The 22,320-nt window shown below is 44.8% G+C and overlaps 1 protein-coding gene across 1 annotated transcript; it reads right to left on the bottom strand.

Annotated features, from left to right (window-relative positions):
• Positions 1–14,645: 14,645 nt before the first annotated feature.
• On the bottom strand, positions 14,646–15,062 carry LOC137004172 (uncharacterized). The gene has a single exon (XM_067364372.1). It carries the CDS (start codon positions 15,060–15,062, stop codon positions 14,646–14,648), a length of 417 nt encoding a protein of 138 aa, XP_067220473.1.
• Positions 15,063–22,320: the final 7,258 nt, after the last annotated feature.

Here is a 22,320-nt window from a genome sequence, read left to right as displayed (position 1 = left end):
ATTTATGTTCACAGAAAAGCATCATGGGACTTGAATTCAAAGTTCAATTGATGGTCTTCGGGAACGTGATGGGATTTGAAGCCGGATGATGTAATGTCCTATCTATCTAAAATAGAACTAAGATGTGCACTGCATTTCAACCTTGTTTCAGCTGGATTTGCCATCTTCAGTGAAAAAGCTTTTTCCCTTTTTTATTCTTTCAATTTTCATTAAACCATAAAACTTAGTTTTTGAGTTGTTAACAGATTAGTGTTGAAAACAACATTATTGAAAACAATGATACCACACAGTATTTTGAACACTAAAGGGTGGAATAAACTACAAAACTTTTGCCCAGATTTTTTGAGTCAACACTAGTTGCTGAAAGTCAGAGCAAGTAAGAACATTTTTTTTGTTTCAGAGCAGACTACACTGCGTTCCAAATTATTTGACATATATGAAGTGACATATCAGTAAGATTTCACTAGAATAAACATTTAGATTTTAGTTTTTCTAAGAAAATGTTTGTTTATTTATTTATCCATGTCTTTTTAGATAACTGGTATCAATCTCAGACAAAATAATTTGCCAGGTCTATGGAAACCCTACTTAGAGGTTGTTCCACATTATTAAGCAAGTCACAGTTCTCATGCAATATGGGGAGGAAGAAAGATCTTTCTGAAGATTAAAAGCATGAAGTGGTGCAATGTTGTGCAAAAAGCATGAAAACAACTAATATTTTCTGAAAACTGAATGGAGATTATCGAATTGTCATAAGATTTGTGAGTGATTTAGAGCACAGTAGAACTCAGTCAGATAAAGGCTTATTAATGAAAGTTCCTGTCAAAAAAATTAATTGTATTAAAAGGGCAGCTATAAAAAAAAGCCAGTGTTGAGCAGCAAACAGGTATTTGAAGCTGCTGGTGTCTCTGGAGTCTCAAGAAGCTCTCCATGCAGGCTGGCAGTTGTGCATAAAGATGCATTTCAGCCACTCCAAACCAAACCTCACAAAGAGAAACATTTACAGTGGGTTTAGAAATACATTAAGACTTATTTTTATATAGTTTTATTCACTGACTAATGCCGTACTACAATGGATGGTCTAAATGGATGGATTTCTGGATGGTTGGTGAATGGCCACCACGTTCCAACAAGACTGCAATGTCAGCAAGGATTGATGATGATTTGGGCTGGAATATTGGGAAGTGAGATGGACGGTCCCTTTAGGGTCTCTGAGGGTATTAAAATGACTTTAGCAAGATATGTGAAGTTCATAACTGGCCATTTTCAGCTATGATATAAAAAGGAGGATAGTGCCTTCTGAAATACAATGCACTATGCACTATCCTATGCTGCAAGGAAACACCACAGCAATAAAACTGTTTGAAAATGTATTTCTACACACACTGTAAATGTTTCTCTTTGTGATATTTGGTTAGTTGTGTATAAAATGCATCTTTAAGCACAACTGGCAACCTGCATGGAGAGCTTCTTGAGACTCCAGAGACACCAGCAGCTTCAAATACCTGGTTGCTGCTCAACACTGGCTTTTTTATAGCTGCCCTTTTAATACAATAATTTTTTTTTGACAGGAACTTTCATTAATAAGCCTTTATCTGACCGAGTTCTGAAAGTGCTCTAATCACTCACAAATCTTATGATAATTCAATAATCTCCATTCAGTTTCTCAAAATATTAGTTGTTTTCATGCCTTTTGCACAACATTGGACCATTTCATGCTTTTCATCTTCAGAAAGACCCTTCTTCCTCTCCATATTGCATGAGAACTGTGACTTGCTTAATAATGTGGAACAGCCTCTAAGTAGGGTTTCCATAGACCTGGCAAATTATTTTGTCTGAGATTGATACCAGTTATCTAAAAAGACATGGATAAATAAACAAACATACATTTTCTTAGAAAAACCAAAATCTGAATGTTTATTCTACTGAAATCTTACTGATATGTCACTTGCATAATAATTTGGAATGCAGTGTATACCTACAATTCCATCCAGTCAGGAGATGATTGTTCATGGTTGCATTTAATTTAAAATCGAATTGAAATTATATAGTGATGTACACAGGGTGCAATTTGTGAAAGAAATTTAGATTTCCCTGGTGTACATATGTGCATTTTAAGATGTTTTAAGGCCAACAAATTGGATAACAATTTAAAACCATGTCAACAAATAAATGCATGCACAGTTTACGGCAGCTTTAATCGCATCTGTGGTAATTTCGTGACATAACTTACAACAGAACAACGACAGTCATTGTTTGTAGTTTCTTTTGCGCTTTATTCAAGCTATAATAAAGTAATTATACAGCGCGCGCCAGCGCATTTGCGCATGCAATTCTTGAGTGCGCGCCGCAAGCACAGCTAGCGGCTGATTGGACAGTCAGCTAATTTTTCTGAAAAAAAAAAGTTTTACCGACATAGCCTGACAATATCTGACCGCAGTTCAGTGTTTTTTAACTAAAGCTCACTCGTCGTCACCTACATTTTCCGCACTTGTTTGACTTGCGCCTGGCGCTGAGGGGAAGTCAGAATGCGCGTCTGAAAAGTGTCCCATTTGTTGTGGTTGTAAAGAGACAGTTCTATAACGTCTTTTATGCTGCTTTGATGACTGGTGCTGATGAGTGTCAGGTGTGGCTTGTTAATGTTCAGGAGAGGGAATGCGTTGTGATTGGGTGAGTGTAGAGCCTGGCATGTCTGTGACAATACCCCCTTGGACCGTGGACCGTGGACCCCGACGTTGTGGTGGTCGACCCCTGCCATGTGGAACTGGTCGGTTAGGATGTCTGGCATGGAAATCATCAAGAAGACTTGGATCAAGTATATAATTCCTGGGGACCCATGACCACTCTTCGGGACCATATCCTTCCCAGACAAGCAAATATTCCAGATGACCACCACGGTGCCAGGAGTCCAAGATGTCTTGCACCATATAAGCCGCTCCATCGTCCACGATCAGCGAAAGGGGGGGTTCTTCGGCTTCGCCAGGCTCTGTGGAGGGAAGAACAGAGGTATGGTGAGGCTTCAACAGTGAGACATGGAAAACTGGGTGAAACTTATACTCAGGAGGGACTTGCAGGTGATAGGTGATGGGGTTGATCTACCGGGTGATGGTGAAGGGGCCAATGAACTTAGAACTCCTACAGGGCAGGCGCATCCTGATGTCCCAGGTTGACAGCCAAACCTTCTGTCCTGGCTGGTAGTTGGGTGCTTGGGAACGTCGAAGTTCAGCTGTCATCCTGCGCCTGCGTAGGGCTCGCTGAAGTTGCAGATGAGCTGAGTCCCAGACCCTCTCGCTCTCCCGGAACCAGTAATTCACTGCCGGGACGTCCAATGGTTCCCCATCCCAGGGGAACAGTGGGGATTGGTAGCCGAGTACGCACTGGAAGGGAGTAAGACCAGTGGTGGACTGACGGAGAGAGTTCTGGGCTTACTCGGCCCAACCCAGAAACTGGTTCCAGGAGTCCTGGTGGCCATGACAGAAGATACGTAGGAAACGGCCGATTTCCTGAAGCTTCCTCTCCATCTGCCCGTTCGTCTGGGGATGGTAGCCAGAAGAGAGACTTATGGTCACACCTAGGAGCTCCATACTCTGGAGGTGAATTGTGATCCACGGTCAGACACAATATCTTTGGGCAGTCCATAGTATTTGAAAACATAGCTGAACATGAGCTCCGCGGCCTCTATTGCCGTTGGCAGTCCAAGCAGGGGAATTAGTCGACAAGACTTGGAGAACCAATCCACTACCACCAATACACAGGTGCAGCCATTGGAGACTGGAAGATCCGTTATGAAGTCTACTCCTAGGTGTAACCAGGGGTGGTTTGGAACGGGCAGAGTTTCCCGTAGGGAAGATGACGCGGGCTTTTGGAGACGGCACATTCCTGGCACCCCTGTACGTACCTCCTGATGTCGGATGCTATGTTGGGCCACCAGAAGCGCTGTTTCAACAGAGAGAGGGTTTCATTGACTCCTGGGTGGCCAGTGCCCAATGAAGTATGTGAAAAATGGATGAGGGGAGTGTGCCGTGTCCATGGAATATACTGCAACCCTTGGGGGCAACCCGGCGGGGTGTTGGTGGAGACCAGGTAATGGGACTGACAAAGAGTTTCTCTGGGATGATGGGCTCTGGGTCATCTGTGCTTTCTTCAGGACTATGAATGCAGGACAGAGCATCAGCTTTTACATTCTTTGATCCAGGGCGGTAAGAGATGGCGAAGTTGAATCTTGTGAAGAACAGAGCCCATCTTGCTTGGTGGGGATTCAAACTTTTAGCGTCTCGTAAGTACTCCAGGTTTTTATGGTCTGTCAGAACCATGAATGGGTGTTTGGCTCCCTCGAGCCAATGCCTCCACTCCTCCAGGGCGAGCCTTTTAACTTCCTGCTACGCTACTGTTCGGACGCTCTTGCTTACAGCTATTTTATCTCCTAATTTTAACTTCAGCAAATCAACACAGTGCTCAAACGACAAATCTTGGCAACAACAATCTTTTTAACTGGAAGAATTACTACAAAAAAGGGGAATTTTTATCCAACCAGCCTCCCACTGACGGCAGCCATCAGCTTACATTCCGGAGAAGGGAAAACACAGCTGCCTACATCCAAAAGGATTAGAAATAATATGCCTCCTCTGGTTGAAGAATCTACCTGCTGCACAAACTGCCACAGACTTCTACAAAGGATTGCAGTTCTTGAAACAAAGTTACTTGCGGGATTACCAAACCAGAAGGAACACACAACAGAGCTTCGTCATGGACGTCCTCAGCCCACAGTCGGTGAGTCCCATGAATCTAATGCCCCTAAACAGACCATACTCAGTGCCGGAACTGATCAGCATATTAATCGATGGCACATACAGGGAGCGAGACCCAAAGGCACTCGAGACATCAGATTGTCACGAGTATCACATATTAATGCAGTAGCATCCTCTACCCCAAACACTAGCTCCCTACCACCGCCAATACATCTGGAGAACAGATTTGAAGTGTTAATGAATGTGGGTGAGGAATCTAATGTGGGTGAGGAATCCCCAAACATGATCGGACACAGATCAAATCAGCCAGCAGCTAACACCGATGCTAACTGCCGCTCAAGGTTGAACAGTCAGCGGCACTCAGCTCAGAGAGCAGCCGAGCCCAGGACTCTGATAGTGGGTGACTCTATTATCAGAAACATTAGCAGCAGGGATACAACTACATGCTGCCTTCCACAAGCAACAATTTCTGATGTAAACAGGGAACTTAAGAGCATTCTGATGAAATATAAAACTGCAAATCGACTAATCATTCATGTGGGGAAGAATGATATTCGGAAGGAGCAGTCAGAACTCCTTAAGAGGGATTTCAATGAACTTTTTGAAATGCTTAAAAGACTAAAAGTTCAGTCGTTCATCAGTGGACCACTCCCAGCAAGAGGAACAAATAGATTTACACGGTTGCTTGGTCTTAACACATGGCTGCAAAAAACCTGCAACTTAAAAGGACTGAATTTCATCGACAACTTCAATCTGTTCTGTAGTCAGAGACAACTGTTCACTCATGATGGCCTGCACCCAAACAAACTGGGCTCAAGAGTGCTAAAGGACAATATCTACTTCTGCCTCCATCATCCTTCAGCAGTGTGTGCAAATCCACTCAACCTGAATGGCACAAACACACCTGGACAGAGTACAACTGACCACAGGACTTCATTTCAGCAGCTGAATGGACACTTCCCACAAGGTCAATGATAACACCACGCAGCCACAACAACCAATGCTCACGGACACAATCTTGACTGAGCCCTGCCCACAGAGCTCACCGAGAGACAGTGACGTATTAGAACTGCTCCAAGATTCAGCACCCAAGGACAACTTTCGGGAAAACAGCCAGGGAAGCCAGGACAACATATTACAGCCTCCGGTAACACCAGAGCAACAGCCCCTCTCACCGGACACATTATCCCTTTCTCCAGCATCCCCTCTTCTGTGCTTCTCAGAGAAAATGGAGGAACTGGTGTACGCTGGAACCAAACTCTCCCACTCTTTTGCTGCGAGCCCCCAGATATCAACAAAAAAGCGTCAAGCCCCGAAACCACCAAAGCCTGTGGGCCCAGCTCGCCCTCCTCCTCCTCCTGTGAGAGATCTGCGGCCCCTGCCACAACGCCAGTGCCCTCACCCTCCTTCATCTGTTCTAGGTGAATCAAAAACAACCGATAACAGCTCTCAGTGATGTGTGTCGGGTCCCCGCTATGATAACAGTGACTTTATCAAATGTTTACAGAACATGCGGGAACCCAGTGTGCCTGCAGCTTTCTCTATTTCTGTTTTATTACGTTATAGAAAGCCTAAGGCCTTTTCAAACCGTTTGGCAAACCCATTTAATCTGCTACCTATTACACGTCAAACTAAGATTACTGTAGAGACAGAAAGTAAGACTATTAAGTTAGCACTTCTAAACATATGCTCACTTAAAAATAAATCACTTCTAGTCAATGACTTAATAACCACAAAAAACTTAATGCTTCTAAATTAAACATGGCTTGAAGACAGCTGCAGTGCAACAATCCTGAATGAAACAGCCCCTCCTAACTTTACTTTTATGAGTGTCTGCAGAGCTGTTAGGAGAGGTGGAGGTGTAGCTGCTCTATTTAAAGATGTCTATCAATGCAAGCAAGTGTCATTTGGTGATTACTTGTCTTTCGAATACTTGGGTATTGTATTAAAAGGTGCTCCTCGCATTCTACTTATAGTTATCTACAGGCCTCCAAAATACTCTCCAGCCTTTGTGGAGGACTTTACAGAACTGTTATCAGCAATTTCCTCAGAGTTTGACTGTTTTGCTATTACTGGGGACTTTAACATCCACATAGAAAATGCAGAATCCAATATGGCAAAAGAATACATAACTGTTTTGAATACTTTTGATCTGACTCAGCATGTACATGGACCTACACACAATCGTGGACACACTCTAGATTTAATTATCAGTAAGGGTCTAAACATTTCATCCATTGTCATTAAGGATGTAGCGCTATCTGATCATTTATGTATTTTCTTTGAAATATTGATCTGTCTGACTGTTGAAGCTAGATCTGTCTCGGTCAAAAAGCGATGCTTAAATGAGAACACTAGTGCACTGTTTATGAAGGCTATATCTTTAACACCAAGCATATCTGCAGACTCTGTTGATTTTCTCCTTGATTCTTTTAACTCAAAAGTACAGAATGTTATTGATAACATTGCTCCTGTGAAAGTCAGGAAGAAAAGTGGCAGACAAAAAGCACCATGGAGAAACTCAACAGCAGTGCAAAATATGAAAAGACAATGCAGAAAAGCTGAGCGCATGTGGCGAAAGACAAAACTTGAAATCAATTATAACATCTATAAAGATATTCTTCATGCTTTCAATGTGGAATTAGGCAAAGCTAGACAGACCTTCTTCTCAAATATTATAAACAGAAACTTAAACAACACCTGCACTCTTTTTGCTACAGTAGAGAGACTAACAAACCCCCCCAAGTCAGATTCCCAGTGAAATGCTCTCAGACAGCAAATGTAGTGGGTTTGCTTCCTTCTTCTCTGAGAAAATTAATAATATCAGAAAGACGATCAGCACATCCTTGAGCTGCACTGGGGTAAAACAGATCAGATCACAACCTCAGAAAGTAGCTATTATGTCTGATTTCGAAGCAATTGATGGTAAAATTTTGGAAGAAACAGTACAGCACCTTAAAACATCAACCTGCGCCCTTGACACACTTCCCACATCTTTTTTCAAAAGAGTGTTAAACTGTTTAGAAGCAGATCTCCTAGAAGTGGTAAATGCCTCACTTCTCTCTGGGACTTTTCCAAAATCCCTGAAAACGTCTCGGGTTACGTCTGTAACCCTGGTTCCCTGAATAAGGGAACGAGACGCTGCGTAGTCGCGTAGTCGCTTTGGGAACGCCTCTGCGCGTTTTGTCTTGAAGCACTCGTGAAATCGAACCAATAGTGTGACGGGACGTCAGTGCGGGTGACGTCACGGACCAGGAAACTATAAAGCACTCCTGAGAACAAAGAACGCCAGCTTCTGATATGGATGAAGCAGACGCTCACAGGCGTGCAGGGAGTATGGCTAAGCTACGCAGCGTCTCGTTCCCTTATTCAGGGAACCAGGGTTACAGACGTAACCCGAGACGTTCCCTTTCATGGGAACATCGACGCTGCGTAGTCGCTTTGGGAACGCTATCCCAACTAGGCCATAAGACCAAGTGCCTGTCTGTTATCTTACGACGAGAGCACCGAGGACCCTGGAGTGGAGCCCAAATCAAGGTTATACAACCTAATGAAGGTATGCTGAGATGACCACCCAGCCGCATCACATATCTCGTTAATGGGAACCCCCGAGATCAAAGCCTTTGAGGCAGCCATACCCCTAGTAGAGTGTGCCCGGACAGCCAAAGGTGAAGGCTGCCCGTATGACTCATAGGCAAGAGAGATGGCCTCAACCACCCACTTGCTCATTCTTCCTGATCCGGATTAATCAAAGGAGGAGGACAAAAGGCCTGCAGTACAATCGGTCCTGGGACGTTGGTGGGGACCTTGGATTTATAACCAGGTCTAGGATGAAGGAAAGCCCTGAACATACCAGGCGCAAATTCCAAACATGAGGGAGCAACCGAAAGTGCTTGAAGATCTCCAATTCTTTTGAGAGATGAAATTGCCAACAGGTGGACAGCTTTGAGAGGAATCTTCCAGACACCTCCTCTAATGGTTCAAAGGGAGCCTCAGCTAACCCTTCCAACACAATAGCCCAGTCCCAGGCCGGAGTTTTGTACGCACAGAAGGCCTCAGCCTCTGGGTACCACAGAGAAAGCGTATAAATAGGGGGTCTCTTCCCCAGAAGAGTCCCCAAACAGAGCATGATAAGTGGAAATAGTCACTATATAAACCTTCAAGGTAGAAGGAGATAAACCATCCAAGTTTTATACTTGGAGAAATTGCAGCACAAGACTGATAGAAGAGTGGAACAGGTCCAGCTGACGTTGTCTACAGCAAGTAGAAACCAACTTCCATTTATTTGTCTGTATAGCTTTCTCGTGGAAGGAGCTCTGGAGTGGAGTATGGTCTCGACAACCTCAGTTGGGAGACTGGATTCTATGAGCCTAGCCCCCTCAGAGGCCAAGCTCAGAGTTTCCACAACTCCAGGCGGGGGTAAATTATCATGCCGCCCGCTTGAGACAGAAAGTCCTGTCTGATGGGGATCTCCACGGGGGAGCCGTCTAGAAGAGACACTAGGTCTGCAAATCAAACTCGGGTTGGCCTTAATGGGGCTATCAGTATGAGATAGACCCTCTCTAGGCAAACCCTCTCCAGAACTCCTGGGAACAGAGCGATCGGGGAAAAGTGTGTACAGACGTAACCTCGGCCACGTCTGCACCATGGCATCCAACCCCAGAGGGGTGGATTAGTCAGAGAGCACCACAGTGGGCAAAGAGATGTTCTTTCGAAGCAAATAGGTCAACTTCTGCACGACCGAAGTTCTCAAATGAGCTCCACCACCTCAGGGTGGAGACTCCATTCCCCGGGCCTCGGCCCCTGCCTCAACAGGATGTCTGCCCCCACATTTTGATGGCCCCTCGGGTGTGGGAGGAAGTATTTGAGTACTCGAAATACCGCCATCATTTCCAGATGATTTATGTGTCAGGAAAGTAGATGGTCCTCCCAAAGACCCTGAGCCGAGCGACCACTCATGATCGCCCCCCCAGCCTGTGAGGGAAGCATCCGTCGTTAGCATTACACGACGACAATGAGCCCCCAACACAGGTCCCTGGGACAGGAACCAAGGCTTCTTCCACATGACTAAGGCACGAAGGCATTGCCGCGTGACCTTAATCATGCGAAAAGGATTTCTTCTCAGAGAAAACCCCTTGGTCCTGAGCCACCACTGTAAGGGTCTCATGTGCAGCAGGCCAAAAAGGTATCACGTTGGACGCAGCTGCCGTAAGACCCAACAGTCTCTGAAACTGTTTTACAGTGTGTGACTGGCCTAATTTCACCCCATTCACGGCCGAGAGAATGGAACGCACCAGAGCAGGAGACAGATGTGCCTGCATCGTGATGGAATCCCAGACTACCCCTAGATCGTTGGTAGTTTAAGCTGGAAGAAGCACACTCTTCTTGGCATTAATTCTCAGCCCTAGCCTTCTGATGTGAGACAGAACAACATCTCAATGTTGGACTGCCATATGCTCAAACTGAGCTAAATTCAACCAATTGTTGATATAATTCAACACGCGAATGCCCTGGAGTCTCAGAGGAGCCAGAGCTGCATCCACGCATTTTGTGAAGGTGTGGGGTGAAAGCTAGGCAGAAAGGAAGAACCCTGTATTGGTAAGCTTCGCCCCCGAAAGCAAATCTGAGGAACCTCCTGTGCTGAGGATGGATGGATACATGAAAGTACCCTCCAACCCTCTTTGGAACAAAGTACAGACTGTAAAACCCTGACAGCTTGCTGGGAGGAGAAACCCTTCTATAGCTCCTTTTTGCAAGAGCGTCAGAACTATGTGTTCCAATACCAGAGACTGCAAGGGGTCCACCACTATAGGGAAGACCCTGTTAAATTGGGGCGGGCGAGACCCGAATTCTGTAACCCTTTCTTTGTGAGCAGTACCCATTGAGAAATACTTGGAAGAAGTTTCCATTCTACCAGAAATCTACTAAGGGAACCAGTCTCTCATGACTGGCCTCTGGTGTTTTTTTTTTTTTTTTTTTTTGTGTTTTTTTTTTTTTTTTTTGAACATTTGACTCGGCGCCCTTAAGCGGCGAACCGGCAGGGAACAACCGAATCAAATGTCGACCGGCCCTCCTCAGAGGGTCAGTGGAGACCGCTGCACCCTGAAGCACACGAGGTGGCAGGGTTGGCAGAACGGCCCCCTGAGGGCACCGAGGAGGGGCGGATACCATATAGTGTGGTAAAGAACCCTCTTCGGAAAGGGGCTACCCTCGAATGTCCTATGCCACTGGCGTCAGGACCTTTTCGAAGTCTTCTTGGTGATAACAGTCCGCAGATCTGTCTTACCCCACAAAGACTTCAGCTGTGTTGCCTGTCCCGGTCCCCAAGCTTTCTGCGGGGGAGCACGGGTGACGACACTTTTTTTTTTTTTTTTTTTTCAGTGCCCTGAAACGGCGAACCGGCAAGGAACAACTGAACTGACCACTCTATGACCCTCCTCTTCTTAGAGGATCACTGGAAACCGCTGCACCCTGAAGCACACGAGGTGGCAGGGTTGGCAGACCGGCCTCTCTTCTTTTAAATTCCTCAGAATTTAATGTATTCAATATTTCATTTAATCCTTAAATTAAATGCAGCCAAAAACAAACAGTCAAAAAGACAGGCTGAATATATTGGAATACAAAAAGAATTATAGCTCGTAATAGTTTGCAAGATATTATAGGGAAAAAGAGAAAGGGAACTCCCGTCTACTCAGTTCCCTCCAAATATATATAAACATTTTATATATAATCGGCTATATATTACGGGCACGATATCTATGCGCAGCCTCGGCAAACGCGAGATCCGAGCCGTATATTCTTTATTGCAGACTTAATCTGCGCGCTGCCTCGGCAAACGCGAGATCCGAGCTATATATTCTTCATTGCAAACTTAATCTGCGCGCTGCCGCGGCAAACGCGAGATTCGAGCCTTGCGTTGGACTTTTATTCCCTCGAGAATAAAGCCAACAGGAGTGGAGCTAAAAACTCCCGCTAGTGCATACTTCTCTTTACACTTCGGGACATTTTTATGAATGAACACTGTCAGCTGTGAACTGACGTGCATGCTCCACTCTCAGCGTGTGCATCCCTACTCGCTTTGTAGTATAGCACTCAAAACTGCTGTTCACTTTCTTTATATATATAAATATATCTTCAATATTTGTAAGTTGACAAATTCAGAAAGATATTTAACTTCTCAGTTAAATCGAGAAAATAATCAGACAAGTCTATCACGGTCTGAATATTTCAGATTAACAAAATAATCATGGCTTTCAAACACAACTGATTTGTTTCTGATGTTAGAATAATAAACGTGTGATTTTGAAACACGATATGTGTGTGAGGTGGCGAGTCCTCAAATCAATATCACAATATCCACCTCCTCAGAGCTGGACATGTGTACCGGTGCCTCAGCCCGGAGGAAGAAACCGCAGAGCGTGCTTCCACCTGGGAGAGGCACTGAACCTGGCAGGTAAGGGCAGAGAAAGGGCAGCGCCCGTCTCTAACCCCTCTGCCAAATTCATCTGCGAACCCCATGATCTGAACCGCCTGTCTGCCTCGGCAGATGCGGGATCCGACCACGAAGAACGCGAGCCGCGGCGCCCTCCTCAAAGAGCGCCCGGCGGGAGTGGAGAGGTTTTATATTACAATGCTCGCAAACAACCCCCTCGAGGGCCGCCTGGGCATGCTCCGCTCCCGGACAAACAACACAGAGCTCGTGTGTATCCCCACCCGTGAAGTAATGAAGGTAGGGAGAAGCACACGGTCTGATGCCGTTTGCTCGCCATTATAGTGTCTTTTATATACATATATATGTGGTGTAATACTGATACTCTTGTTCTCAAACAAAAGAGATCGTCTCTGTATATGTAATTGACAGACAACACCAAATAAGACACACGATAACACAGAGCGCTGCTGAAGACACAGAAGCTGGCGTTCTTTGTTCTCAGGAGTGCTTTATAGTTTCCTGGTCCGTGACGTCACCCGCACTGACGTCCCGTCACACTATTGGTTCGATTTCACGAGTGCTTCAAGACAAAACGCGCAGAGGCGTTCCCAAAGCGACTACGCGACTACGCAGCGTCGATGTTCCCATGAAAGGGAACTGCAGTTGTTAAGCCCCTCCTGAAAAAGAGCAATCTGGATAACACCATATTGAGCAACTACAGGCCAATCTCAAATCTTCCTTTCATAGGCAAGATCATTGAAAAAGTTGTTTTCAATCAGCTGAACAAGTTCTTAAGCTTGAATGGATACTTTGATAACTTTCAATCTGGTTTCCGACCGCATCACAGCACAGAAACAGCACTCATAAAGATAATAAATGATATTCGCCTAAACACAGATACAGGTAAATTATCAGTGCTGGTTCTACTTGACCTCAGTGCTGCGTTTGACACTGTCGATCACAACATTCTTCTTGACAGGCTCGAAAACTGGGTTGGGCTTTCTGGGATGGTCCTTAGATGGTTCAGGTCATACTTAGAAGGGAGAGGTTATTATGTGAGTATCTGTGATCATAAGTCTGAGTGGACATCCATGGCATGCGGAGTCCCTCAAGGTTCAATACTTGCACCCCTCCTGTTCAACCTATATATGCTGCCACTGAGACAAATAATGAGAAAGAACCAAATTGCATATCACAGCTATGCAGATGACACCCAGATTTACCTAGCCCTATCACCCAACGACTACAGCCCCATTGACTCCCTGTGTCAATGCATTGATGAAATTAAAAATTGGATGTGCCTAAACTTCCTTCAGTTAAACAAAGACAAAACTGAAGTCATTGTGTTTGGAAACAAAGATGAAGTTCTCAAAGTGAACATGTACCTTCACTCTAGGGGTCAAACAACTAAAAATCAAGTCAGGAATCTTGGTGTGATTTTGGAGTCAGACCTGAGTTTCAGTAGCCATGTAAAGACAATAACTAAATCAGCATATTATCATCTCAAAAATATTGCAAGAATTAGATGCTTTGTCTCCAGTCAAGACTTAGAGAAACTTGTTCATGCTTTCATCACCAGCAGCGTGGATTATTGTAATGGGCTCCTCACTGGTCTTCCCAAAAAGACCATAAGACAGCTGCAGCTCGTACAGAACGCTGCTGCCAGGATTCTGAGCAGAACCTGAAAACATGAACACATCACACCAGTCCTCAGGTCCTTGCACTGGCTTCCAGTTGCATTTAGAATTGATTTTAAAGTACTGTTGCTTGTTTATAAATCACTCAATGGCCTAGGACCTCAATACATTGCAGATATGCTCATAGAATATAAACCTAACAGATCACTCAGATCATCAGGATCAACTCACTTAAAAATACCAAGGGCTCACTCAAAGCAGGGAGAGTCTGCTTTTAGCTGTTACGCCAGCCGCAGCTGGAACCAGCTTCCAGAAGAGATCAGGTGTGCTCCAACAGTAGCCACATTCAAATCCAGACTCAAAACACATCTTTTTACCTATGCATTTGCTGATTGAGCACTGTGCTATGTCCGAACTGTTTGCACTTTATTTTATACGTATTATCTTTTTATTCTTTAAATTCTTTTCCTGTTTTTATTTCATTTTTAATGTATTTTTATATCTTTTATGTATCATCATGATTCTGACTTTTAATGCATTTTAAATCCAAATAGCAAAATTATCTGTTTTTACTGTTATTTCTATTCCTTATGTCCTATTTTTATTCTTCTTCTTTATGTAAAGCACTTTGAATTACCATTGTGTATGAAATGTGCTATACAAATAAAATTGCCTTGCCTTGCCTTGATGGCAAGAAGATCCCGGTTACCGATATCATAATTGACCTCCGCCGGGTTGAGTTTGCGGGAGAAGAAAGCACATGGATGGAGCTTACGGGATTCCCCTGCTGCTGGGATAAGACCGCTCCCACTCCTGTGGTTGAGGCGTCTACCTCGACAACGAAAGGGAGATCTGGATCAGGGTGAGAAGGAGGGGAGCGGTTGTAAATGCTGTCTTGAGTGTGTCAAAAGCTTGCGTGGCGGCTGGAGTCCAGGACAGAGACTTGGGCTTATTCCTGAGGAGACTTGTAAGCGGATTGGTGATGAAGCTGTAACCTTGGATAAATCTGCGGTAGAAGTTTGCAAAACCCAGGAACCTTTGTAACTCTTTCACGGATGTGGGAATGGGCCAGTCTTTGACAGCAGTTACCTTCCTCTTGTCCATGCGGACGCCACTGCGATCAATGTTATATCCCAAAAACTGCATTGAGGGCTGATGGAAGGTACACTTCTCGGCTTTGAGAAACAGATGATAGTCCCTCAGGCATTGGAGGACCTCCGCAACGTGTTGGCGATGGTCGGCCATGCTCCGGGAGTAGATCAAGATGTCATCTATGTAGACCAGAACTGACTTGTGCAGGAACTCCCGGAGCACCTCATGCATGAAGTCTTGGAATACGGAGGGGGCGTCCATACTGCGTGACAAAATATTCATAGTGGCCAGTAGGGGTCACGAAAGCTGTCTTCCACTCATCCCCCTCACATATTCTGATGAGGTTATAAGTGCTGTGGAGGTCCAACTTGGTGAACACAGTGGCGCCGTGTAGATGTTCCAGCACTGATGGGACGAGACGAAGTGGGTACCTGAATTTTATGGTGATTTTATTCAAAGCTCTGTAGTCGATGCAGGGCCGCAAGCCTCCGTCCTTCTTTGCCACGAAGAAAAAACTTGAAGCAGCAGGGGAAGTAAACGGGCATATGTAGCCTTGTGACAGAGCTTCGTTTATGTACTCCTCCATGGCCTTTTCCTCCGGGATAGATAGGGAGTATTTTTTCCCTCTGGGCACTGGCTGGTCAATTGCGCAGTCCCATGGCCGATGAGGAGGCAGCTTGGAGGATTCTTTTGGACAGAAGACATCTCTGAAGTGGGAATAACAGGCAGGGATGTCCGTTGAACGCTTCTCAAGTGGACTTTCCACAGAAGTAGCATAGACTTGGATTTCTTCGGAACTTGGAAGACTTGGAACAGGAAGCTCAGGAAAACAGTCATTAAAACATTGCTTACCCCACTTCAGGATCTCTCCTGTCCTCCAGGAGATGATGGGGTTGTGCTGCTCAAGCAAGGGGCGCCCTAGAATCACGTCAGCTGTTGACTCCTCCAGAACCAGCAGATGGATCTCCTCCGTGTGGAGAATACCGACTTGGAGGTGAAGAGGTCCCATACGTAACTTGACGGAGAGGTATTCCAGTTACCGAGTGGATTTGATATATCTTCAGTGTGGCAGTGGTCTTGAGTTGAAGCTGGCGACAAAGGGCTCTGGAGATGAAGTTTCCAGCTGACCCAGAATCAAGGAGCGCATTGACTGGAAGACAGAAGTCGGCAGCAGTGAGGTTTACAACAATAGTGAGTGGATTCATCTTATTCAACGTAGGCATGATAACACTCACCATAGGTCGCACAGGACGAGTGGGGCATTCAGAGATGTAATGCCCAGCACGGCCACAATATAGACAGAGATTCTGCGTCAGCCTCCTCTGTCGCTCAGTAGACGAAAGATGTGAGTTTTCTATTTCTATTTTTCTATTTGAATCTTGACAACGACTTAACAACAGGGTTTTTCTGTGTCCAAAACGGTTCAGCCCAGCGAAGAGCTTTTCTGTCGAGTTGAGAGATTATAAAGGCCACCTTAGTACTGTTATCGGGATACAAGTGCGGTTGCATCTCCAGGACCAGCGAACACTGCAGGAGGAATCCATTGCAGTTCTCCGCCAAGCCAGTGAAGGGCGCCGGTTTGGCCATGGGACTGGCTACTGCAGATGGTAAAGGAGATGCAGCAGTGAATGTGGAAGTGGTTCCTGGAGGTGCTGGCGTGGAAGTGCTGGAGAGCGTGCGGCGCAGTGTATCAACAAGGTCTTGAAATGGATCCGGATTGCTCATCTTGGCTGTTCTGACAGTGTTGGTCCGGTCTTCTGTTACATACAGAAGGGGACGGAGACACAGGTATAGTTAAAGTCTCTGTAAAGTCAATTCTGAGAATTTTTTCTAAACGCTTTATAAATGTTACAAATGTATTGCTGAAACACATTACAAAGACTGTGAATTGTGTAATGCTTAATTGTGAAGTTAGAGCGTTAAACAGTTTTTCACCAAGTCTCTGCTCAGGATTTTTTGGGCGGAGCTAAAACGGGGGTCTGATGATGCACTTGGACCCCTGAGCATAGCCCCTCCCCTAACACTACATAACTGTCGATGACGCACCGAGCATGACACCGCCTCTAACTCTACAGCGGTTCACTCGCTCAATCTCGAGTGTCATTACAGTCATACAGCCCTTTGCACATTTAGTTAGTAATGCCTTTGTCACACAAATGCATATTACATGGTTGTTATAATATACAATATGCTCAGTCTCCTTATTTAAATTTCCTAAAATGATGATATGAAGGATTCTAAAGTGATCGTTCTACACCGGATAGTTTTACAAACTTTAATCAGACAGCTGGGATTCACAGATAATCTGCTGTTTTTGGTGAATGTGACTGATCAGACCTCGGCACCCCTCCCGCCTCGGCCTTCCTACCGTCCCACCGACAACCATAGGCCGACAACTGATGATAGATATGATATGGAGCCGGACAGAGTCTCTCCCGTCCCGGCCTTCATCCTCCCATCTCACGGCGCCATCATTTGTCGACTCGACAGTCGACACCAGTCGGCAGTTCATGCCCACCAATGAGTGTAAGTTGCCGAGTTTGCTTATGTTATAATTAGAAGGTAGTCCACAGTAACTCTAAATGATTCTTTTTATATGTATCAGTATGTTTGACTCATTAGACAAGTAAGTTGAGGCTGCAGCTCTCGCGAGTGGGCGTGGTTTCAGCGCAGACAGCGGACACGCCCCCAGCGTTTGAGAGCAGAGAGCGCTGCCTATTTTTTCGAGATTTTGATAACTTATTTCATTTACTTGCAGATTTTCTTAATCATTCAAATTTGACTGGGTGGTTAATAACACATTTGTCTGCAGTGTGAAAAACTCAGAATACATACTTTAAAATGACTTTACAGGGATTTTAAGATTGAGTTTATTGAACAACCAGAGATGGCGGGCAGCGTGCAGGTGAGTGAAAGCAGGTTAAGTTCATGACTGAAGATGATACTGGATCTGATACTTGTCTTTATCTTTCCCAGGGATCATGGATGCAGGCAGACGTGGAGCAGACGAGACACAATGACACTCACAGGAGACAAGGAGAAACTAGGAATCACAGAGAACGCTGGAGACAGGAAAGTAGTAGTTAGCAGAGTCTTTGAGGTAAGCATTTGAGGTAGGTATGCGTTAACGAGACCGGACAGTGACTGAATGCTCTAGAGCAGTGGTTCCTAATCTGGGGTAGGCGTACCCCTGGGGGTACGTGAGGTGACAAAAGGGGGTACGCGAACAAAATGCTGAGTAGTTCATTTAATTCTACATTAAAATAATATTAAAATAGAGCATTTATTTCTAACTGCAAAATGTCGTAAATCCAGTACATTTAATCAAATTACCTCATCATTTGCAGTCAAAAATGAATGTATCTACACAAGCAGCATGCATATGATATGATCGTGCCGAATCTGCTGCCTTAAATCCAGGGGTGGGTCTACGTGGTGGCCAGGGGGGGACAAACAAGCACCTTCATCCCCAACAGAATGCAAAGGTATGTATAGTTGTAGTTGAGACCTGAAAGTTCTTTTGTTTGCACATGTTCAGCAAGTGATGTTAAATGATGTTTGATGTCTACTATGTTGATTATTATTTTACTGTATCTGCAGATAATTCAGCTGTAAGTGACCTGTCTGAATTTGAAGGCCACAAAGAAACTTTGTGTCAGCATAGGTCAGGGGGCAATGGTGACAGACCTCAGGCACTACATGCCAACATCTCCACAGATCGCATTCTGCCAGGACCACATGGTATGCTCTATTTTTTTTTTTTTTTTTTACTGACATATTTCTAGAAGGTATTGTCTAAATGGGTGTTAACCCTTTCGCACGTAAGTTTCAAATATTCTGTCTGACTCCCCAGCGTGAGTTTTTTAAGGCGACCGTTATTTAGAACGTATCACTTTATGGTTTCCATGGTGACGCGTCATCGCTTGTTACGTGACACACCGCAGCACTGTATGAATGATGATCTGCTTTCATTTCATTTTTTCCTTTTTTATTCAAAATATTCACAAATTTGTTAACTATAGCATGAAATATCTAATATTCCGATTGCCAAATATGTGCAAGTGGATGTGTTTTGCTGTTTAAACACCTTTATAATGATCGTGTTAGTTGAGCCATATGAGCGACGGGCGCCGCCATGTTAGTTTGCACCGCGCAGAGAATCAGATCTGTTGGATTTACAAACCGTGAATTTATCCACTTCTCCCGAAATACATGAAAGTAAGTGTGCCGGTGAACTGGGGAAGAATAGAGTAAGCTTTTAAGTTACTTTTACAATGTGTATCTGATATGAATTAAACGTGTTGTCAAGTTATAATGGAAAGGGTTGTTATTTCTGCTTCTATAGACATCATTGTGTATTTTACAAACTCTAAATATATTGTTTTGTTAGTACTCATGTGCATTTAAATGTCTGAAACCTGAAATGAACATTATTTGGTTGAAAACACTGCATATATGTGATATATGAAAAGCGCTGCGCGTGTCCGTCTCTGGTTTAGCGCCAGTTAAAGCGCGCACGCACATTTGAATTTGGCAGTTGATCACGTAATGCACTGAACGTTCTAATCACACCGGTGTGATCGTACGCTCCTGGGGCCAGCCAAGACTGATCACACCGGTGTGATCGTACGTGTTAAAGGGTTAATGATGAGCTTGTATATTTTAATTAGATTCCTAAAACCTTAAAAATGACCGATTGCCTTCATATTATTGGACTATAACTATGGTTATGTAACTAACTTTCATTCAAACTTAATTTGCAGAATCAATTGTATGTATTCTAGGTTGATTTAATTGACAAACTACACCTTCTGCACTGATAATTATTTTAATTATTACTCATTGTTTAAATTGATTGAGGACCCTTGGTAGGCTAGTCATCGCTATAAGAAGACCATTCTCTTTATTTGCAGACATTTCACAGTCTTGGACAGCAGGACCAACACAGCTGCACCTGAAGGTGTTCCCTCGAACCATGAAGGGCGACCGGAAAAGAGCTTTCAACAAAATGTTATATACACAACACCAATGGCTGGAGTATTCTGTAAGCCGAGACTCTGCATATTGTTTTCCGTGTCGACACTTTTCTCTCCCTGGTATTCAAGAGACTTCATTCACATCATCACTGGGCTATTCTAACTGGAAGAAGGCAATGGATAAAGATGGAGGTTTCAGGGGACATGAAAATTCTGAAAATCATGTTAATGCCATGATAGCATGGAATGAACACAAAAAAAGAATCTTGACAGACACTTGACAGACACTTATATATATAATATATATATATATATATAATTATCAAAAAGTGAAAATGGCGAATAAGCAATTCAGACCGTGCGCTTCTCCCTGCCCCCGCTTTATTACGAGTGGGGATTCACACGAGCTCTGTGTTATGTGCTTGGGAGTGGAGCATGACCAGGCAGCCCTTGAGGGGGTTGCTTGCGAGCATTGCGACAAGCTGAACGTTAGAACGCTCCGCTCTTACCAGGCGCTCTTTGAGGAGGGCGCTTCGGCTCGCGTACCTCATGGTTCAGGTCCAGCTACTGCCGAGGCAGAGTGGCGGCTCAGATGATGGGGTTCGCAGATGGATCTGGTGGAGGAGTTAGAGACGGGCGCCGCCCTTTCTCCCTTTTCCTCACCTGCCAGGTCCAGTGCCTTTTCTCTGGTGGAAGCATGCACTGCGGTTTCTTCCCCCGGGGCTGTGGCACCGGTACTTCAGATGTCTGACTCCGAGGAGCTAGACATTCTGAGTATCGATCATGAGGAATCGCCACCTCAGACACATGCATATGAGGAGCTTATGGAGGTTATAACTCGTGCTGTTGCTAAACGAAATATTTCATGGCCAGCCGAGAAACAAGAGGAAAGATCCAAGAGCCTCTTAGATGAAAGATTTTTATCATCTAGGTCTCAACCTCCACGTCGACCATTGCCATCTTTTCATTACCATTTGGAATAAACCTGCATCTTATCGTGTGTTTAGTCCTGTTACATCTAACTATAATAATATTTTAGGACTTAAACATCATGGCTATACGGCGATGCCCACCACTGTGGATGGATGTCACCACTGTTGTTGACAGGTTTCAGGAGGCAAAGAAGCAAGCGGCGGCATTTCAGAAAATTCTCCCCCGCCGCTCTCAACCTCCTGAGGCTGCTGGGCGGGAGCAGCCTCAGACGAGTACCAGCTCCTCACACAGAGCTCAGCAAAAGATCAGCGTAGCCTCTCGGGCTCCCCCACAAAAGCAAGGTGGTTGGGGGTCTGGGTGGCGGTCACAGCCGAAGGCTCCAGAGAAGAAGGCAGATCTGAGGACTGTCATAATACCTCAGAAGTTTTCGGCGAAGAAGTCCTGACGCCAGTGGCGCCAGGCTTCTGAGGGTGGTCACCTCTGGGGAGAAGCAGAGTTCACCTCATTATACGGTACCCGTTTCTCCTCAGTGCCCTCAGGAGGGCGCTCTGCTAACCCTGCCACCTCGTGTGCTTCAGGGCGCAGACGTCTTCAGCGATCCTCCGATGAGGATCATGGAGCGTTCAGTTCAGTCGCTTCCTGCCGGTTCGCCATTTCAGGGCACTGGAGTGATCGCACAAACAACACCAGAGGCCAGTCTCGAGAGACTGGGTCCCTTAGTACAAACCTGATTCCAAAAAAGTTGGGACACTGTACAAATTGTGAATAAAAACAGAATGCAATGATGTGGAAGTTTCAAATTTCAATATTTTATTCAGAATACAACACAGATGACATATCAAATGTTTAACCTGAGAAAAATATCATTTTAAGGGAAAATAAGTTGATTTTAAATTTCATGGCATCAACACATCTCAAAAAAGTTGGGACAAGGCCATGTTTTCCACTGTGTGGCATCCCCTCTTCTTTTTATAACAGTCTGCAAATGTCTGGGGACTGAGGAGACAAGTTGCTCAAGTTTAGGAATAGGAATGTTGTCCCATTCTTGTCTAATACAGGCTTCTAGTTGCTCAACTGTCTTAGGTCTTCTTTGTCGCATCTTTCTCTTTATGATGCGCCAAATGTTTTCTATGGGTGAAAGATCTGGACTGCAGGCTGGCCATTTCAGTACCCGGATCCTTCTTCTGCGCAGCCATGATGTTGTAATTGATGCATTGTCATGTTGGAAAATGCAAGGTCTTCCCTGAAAGAGACGACGTCTGGATGGGAGCATATGATGTTCTAGAACTTGGATATACCTTTCAGCATTGATGGTGCCTTTCCAGATGTGTAAGCTTCCCATGCCACACACACTCATGCAACCCCATACCATCAGAGATGCAGGCTTCTGAACTGAGCGCTGATAATTACTTAGGTTGTCCTTGTCCTCTTTAGTCCGGATGACATGGCGTCCCGCAGCATTGGGGGAATTTGTGATCCTCTGCCCATCTTAACTTCTGAGA

The sequence above is a fragment of the Chanodichthys erythropterus genome, chromosome 17 (assembly GCF_024489055.1).
Source record: "Chanodichthys erythropterus isolate Z2021 chromosome 17, ASM2448905v1, whole genome shotgun sequence".
Classification (NCBI taxonomy): Eukaryota; Metazoa; Chordata; class Actinopteri; order Cypriniformes; family Xenocyprididae; genus Chanodichthys; species Chanodichthys erythropterus.
The sequence above is the reverse complement of the archived record's forward strand: the minus strand, read 5'-3'. Positions and strand labels throughout refer to the sequence as shown.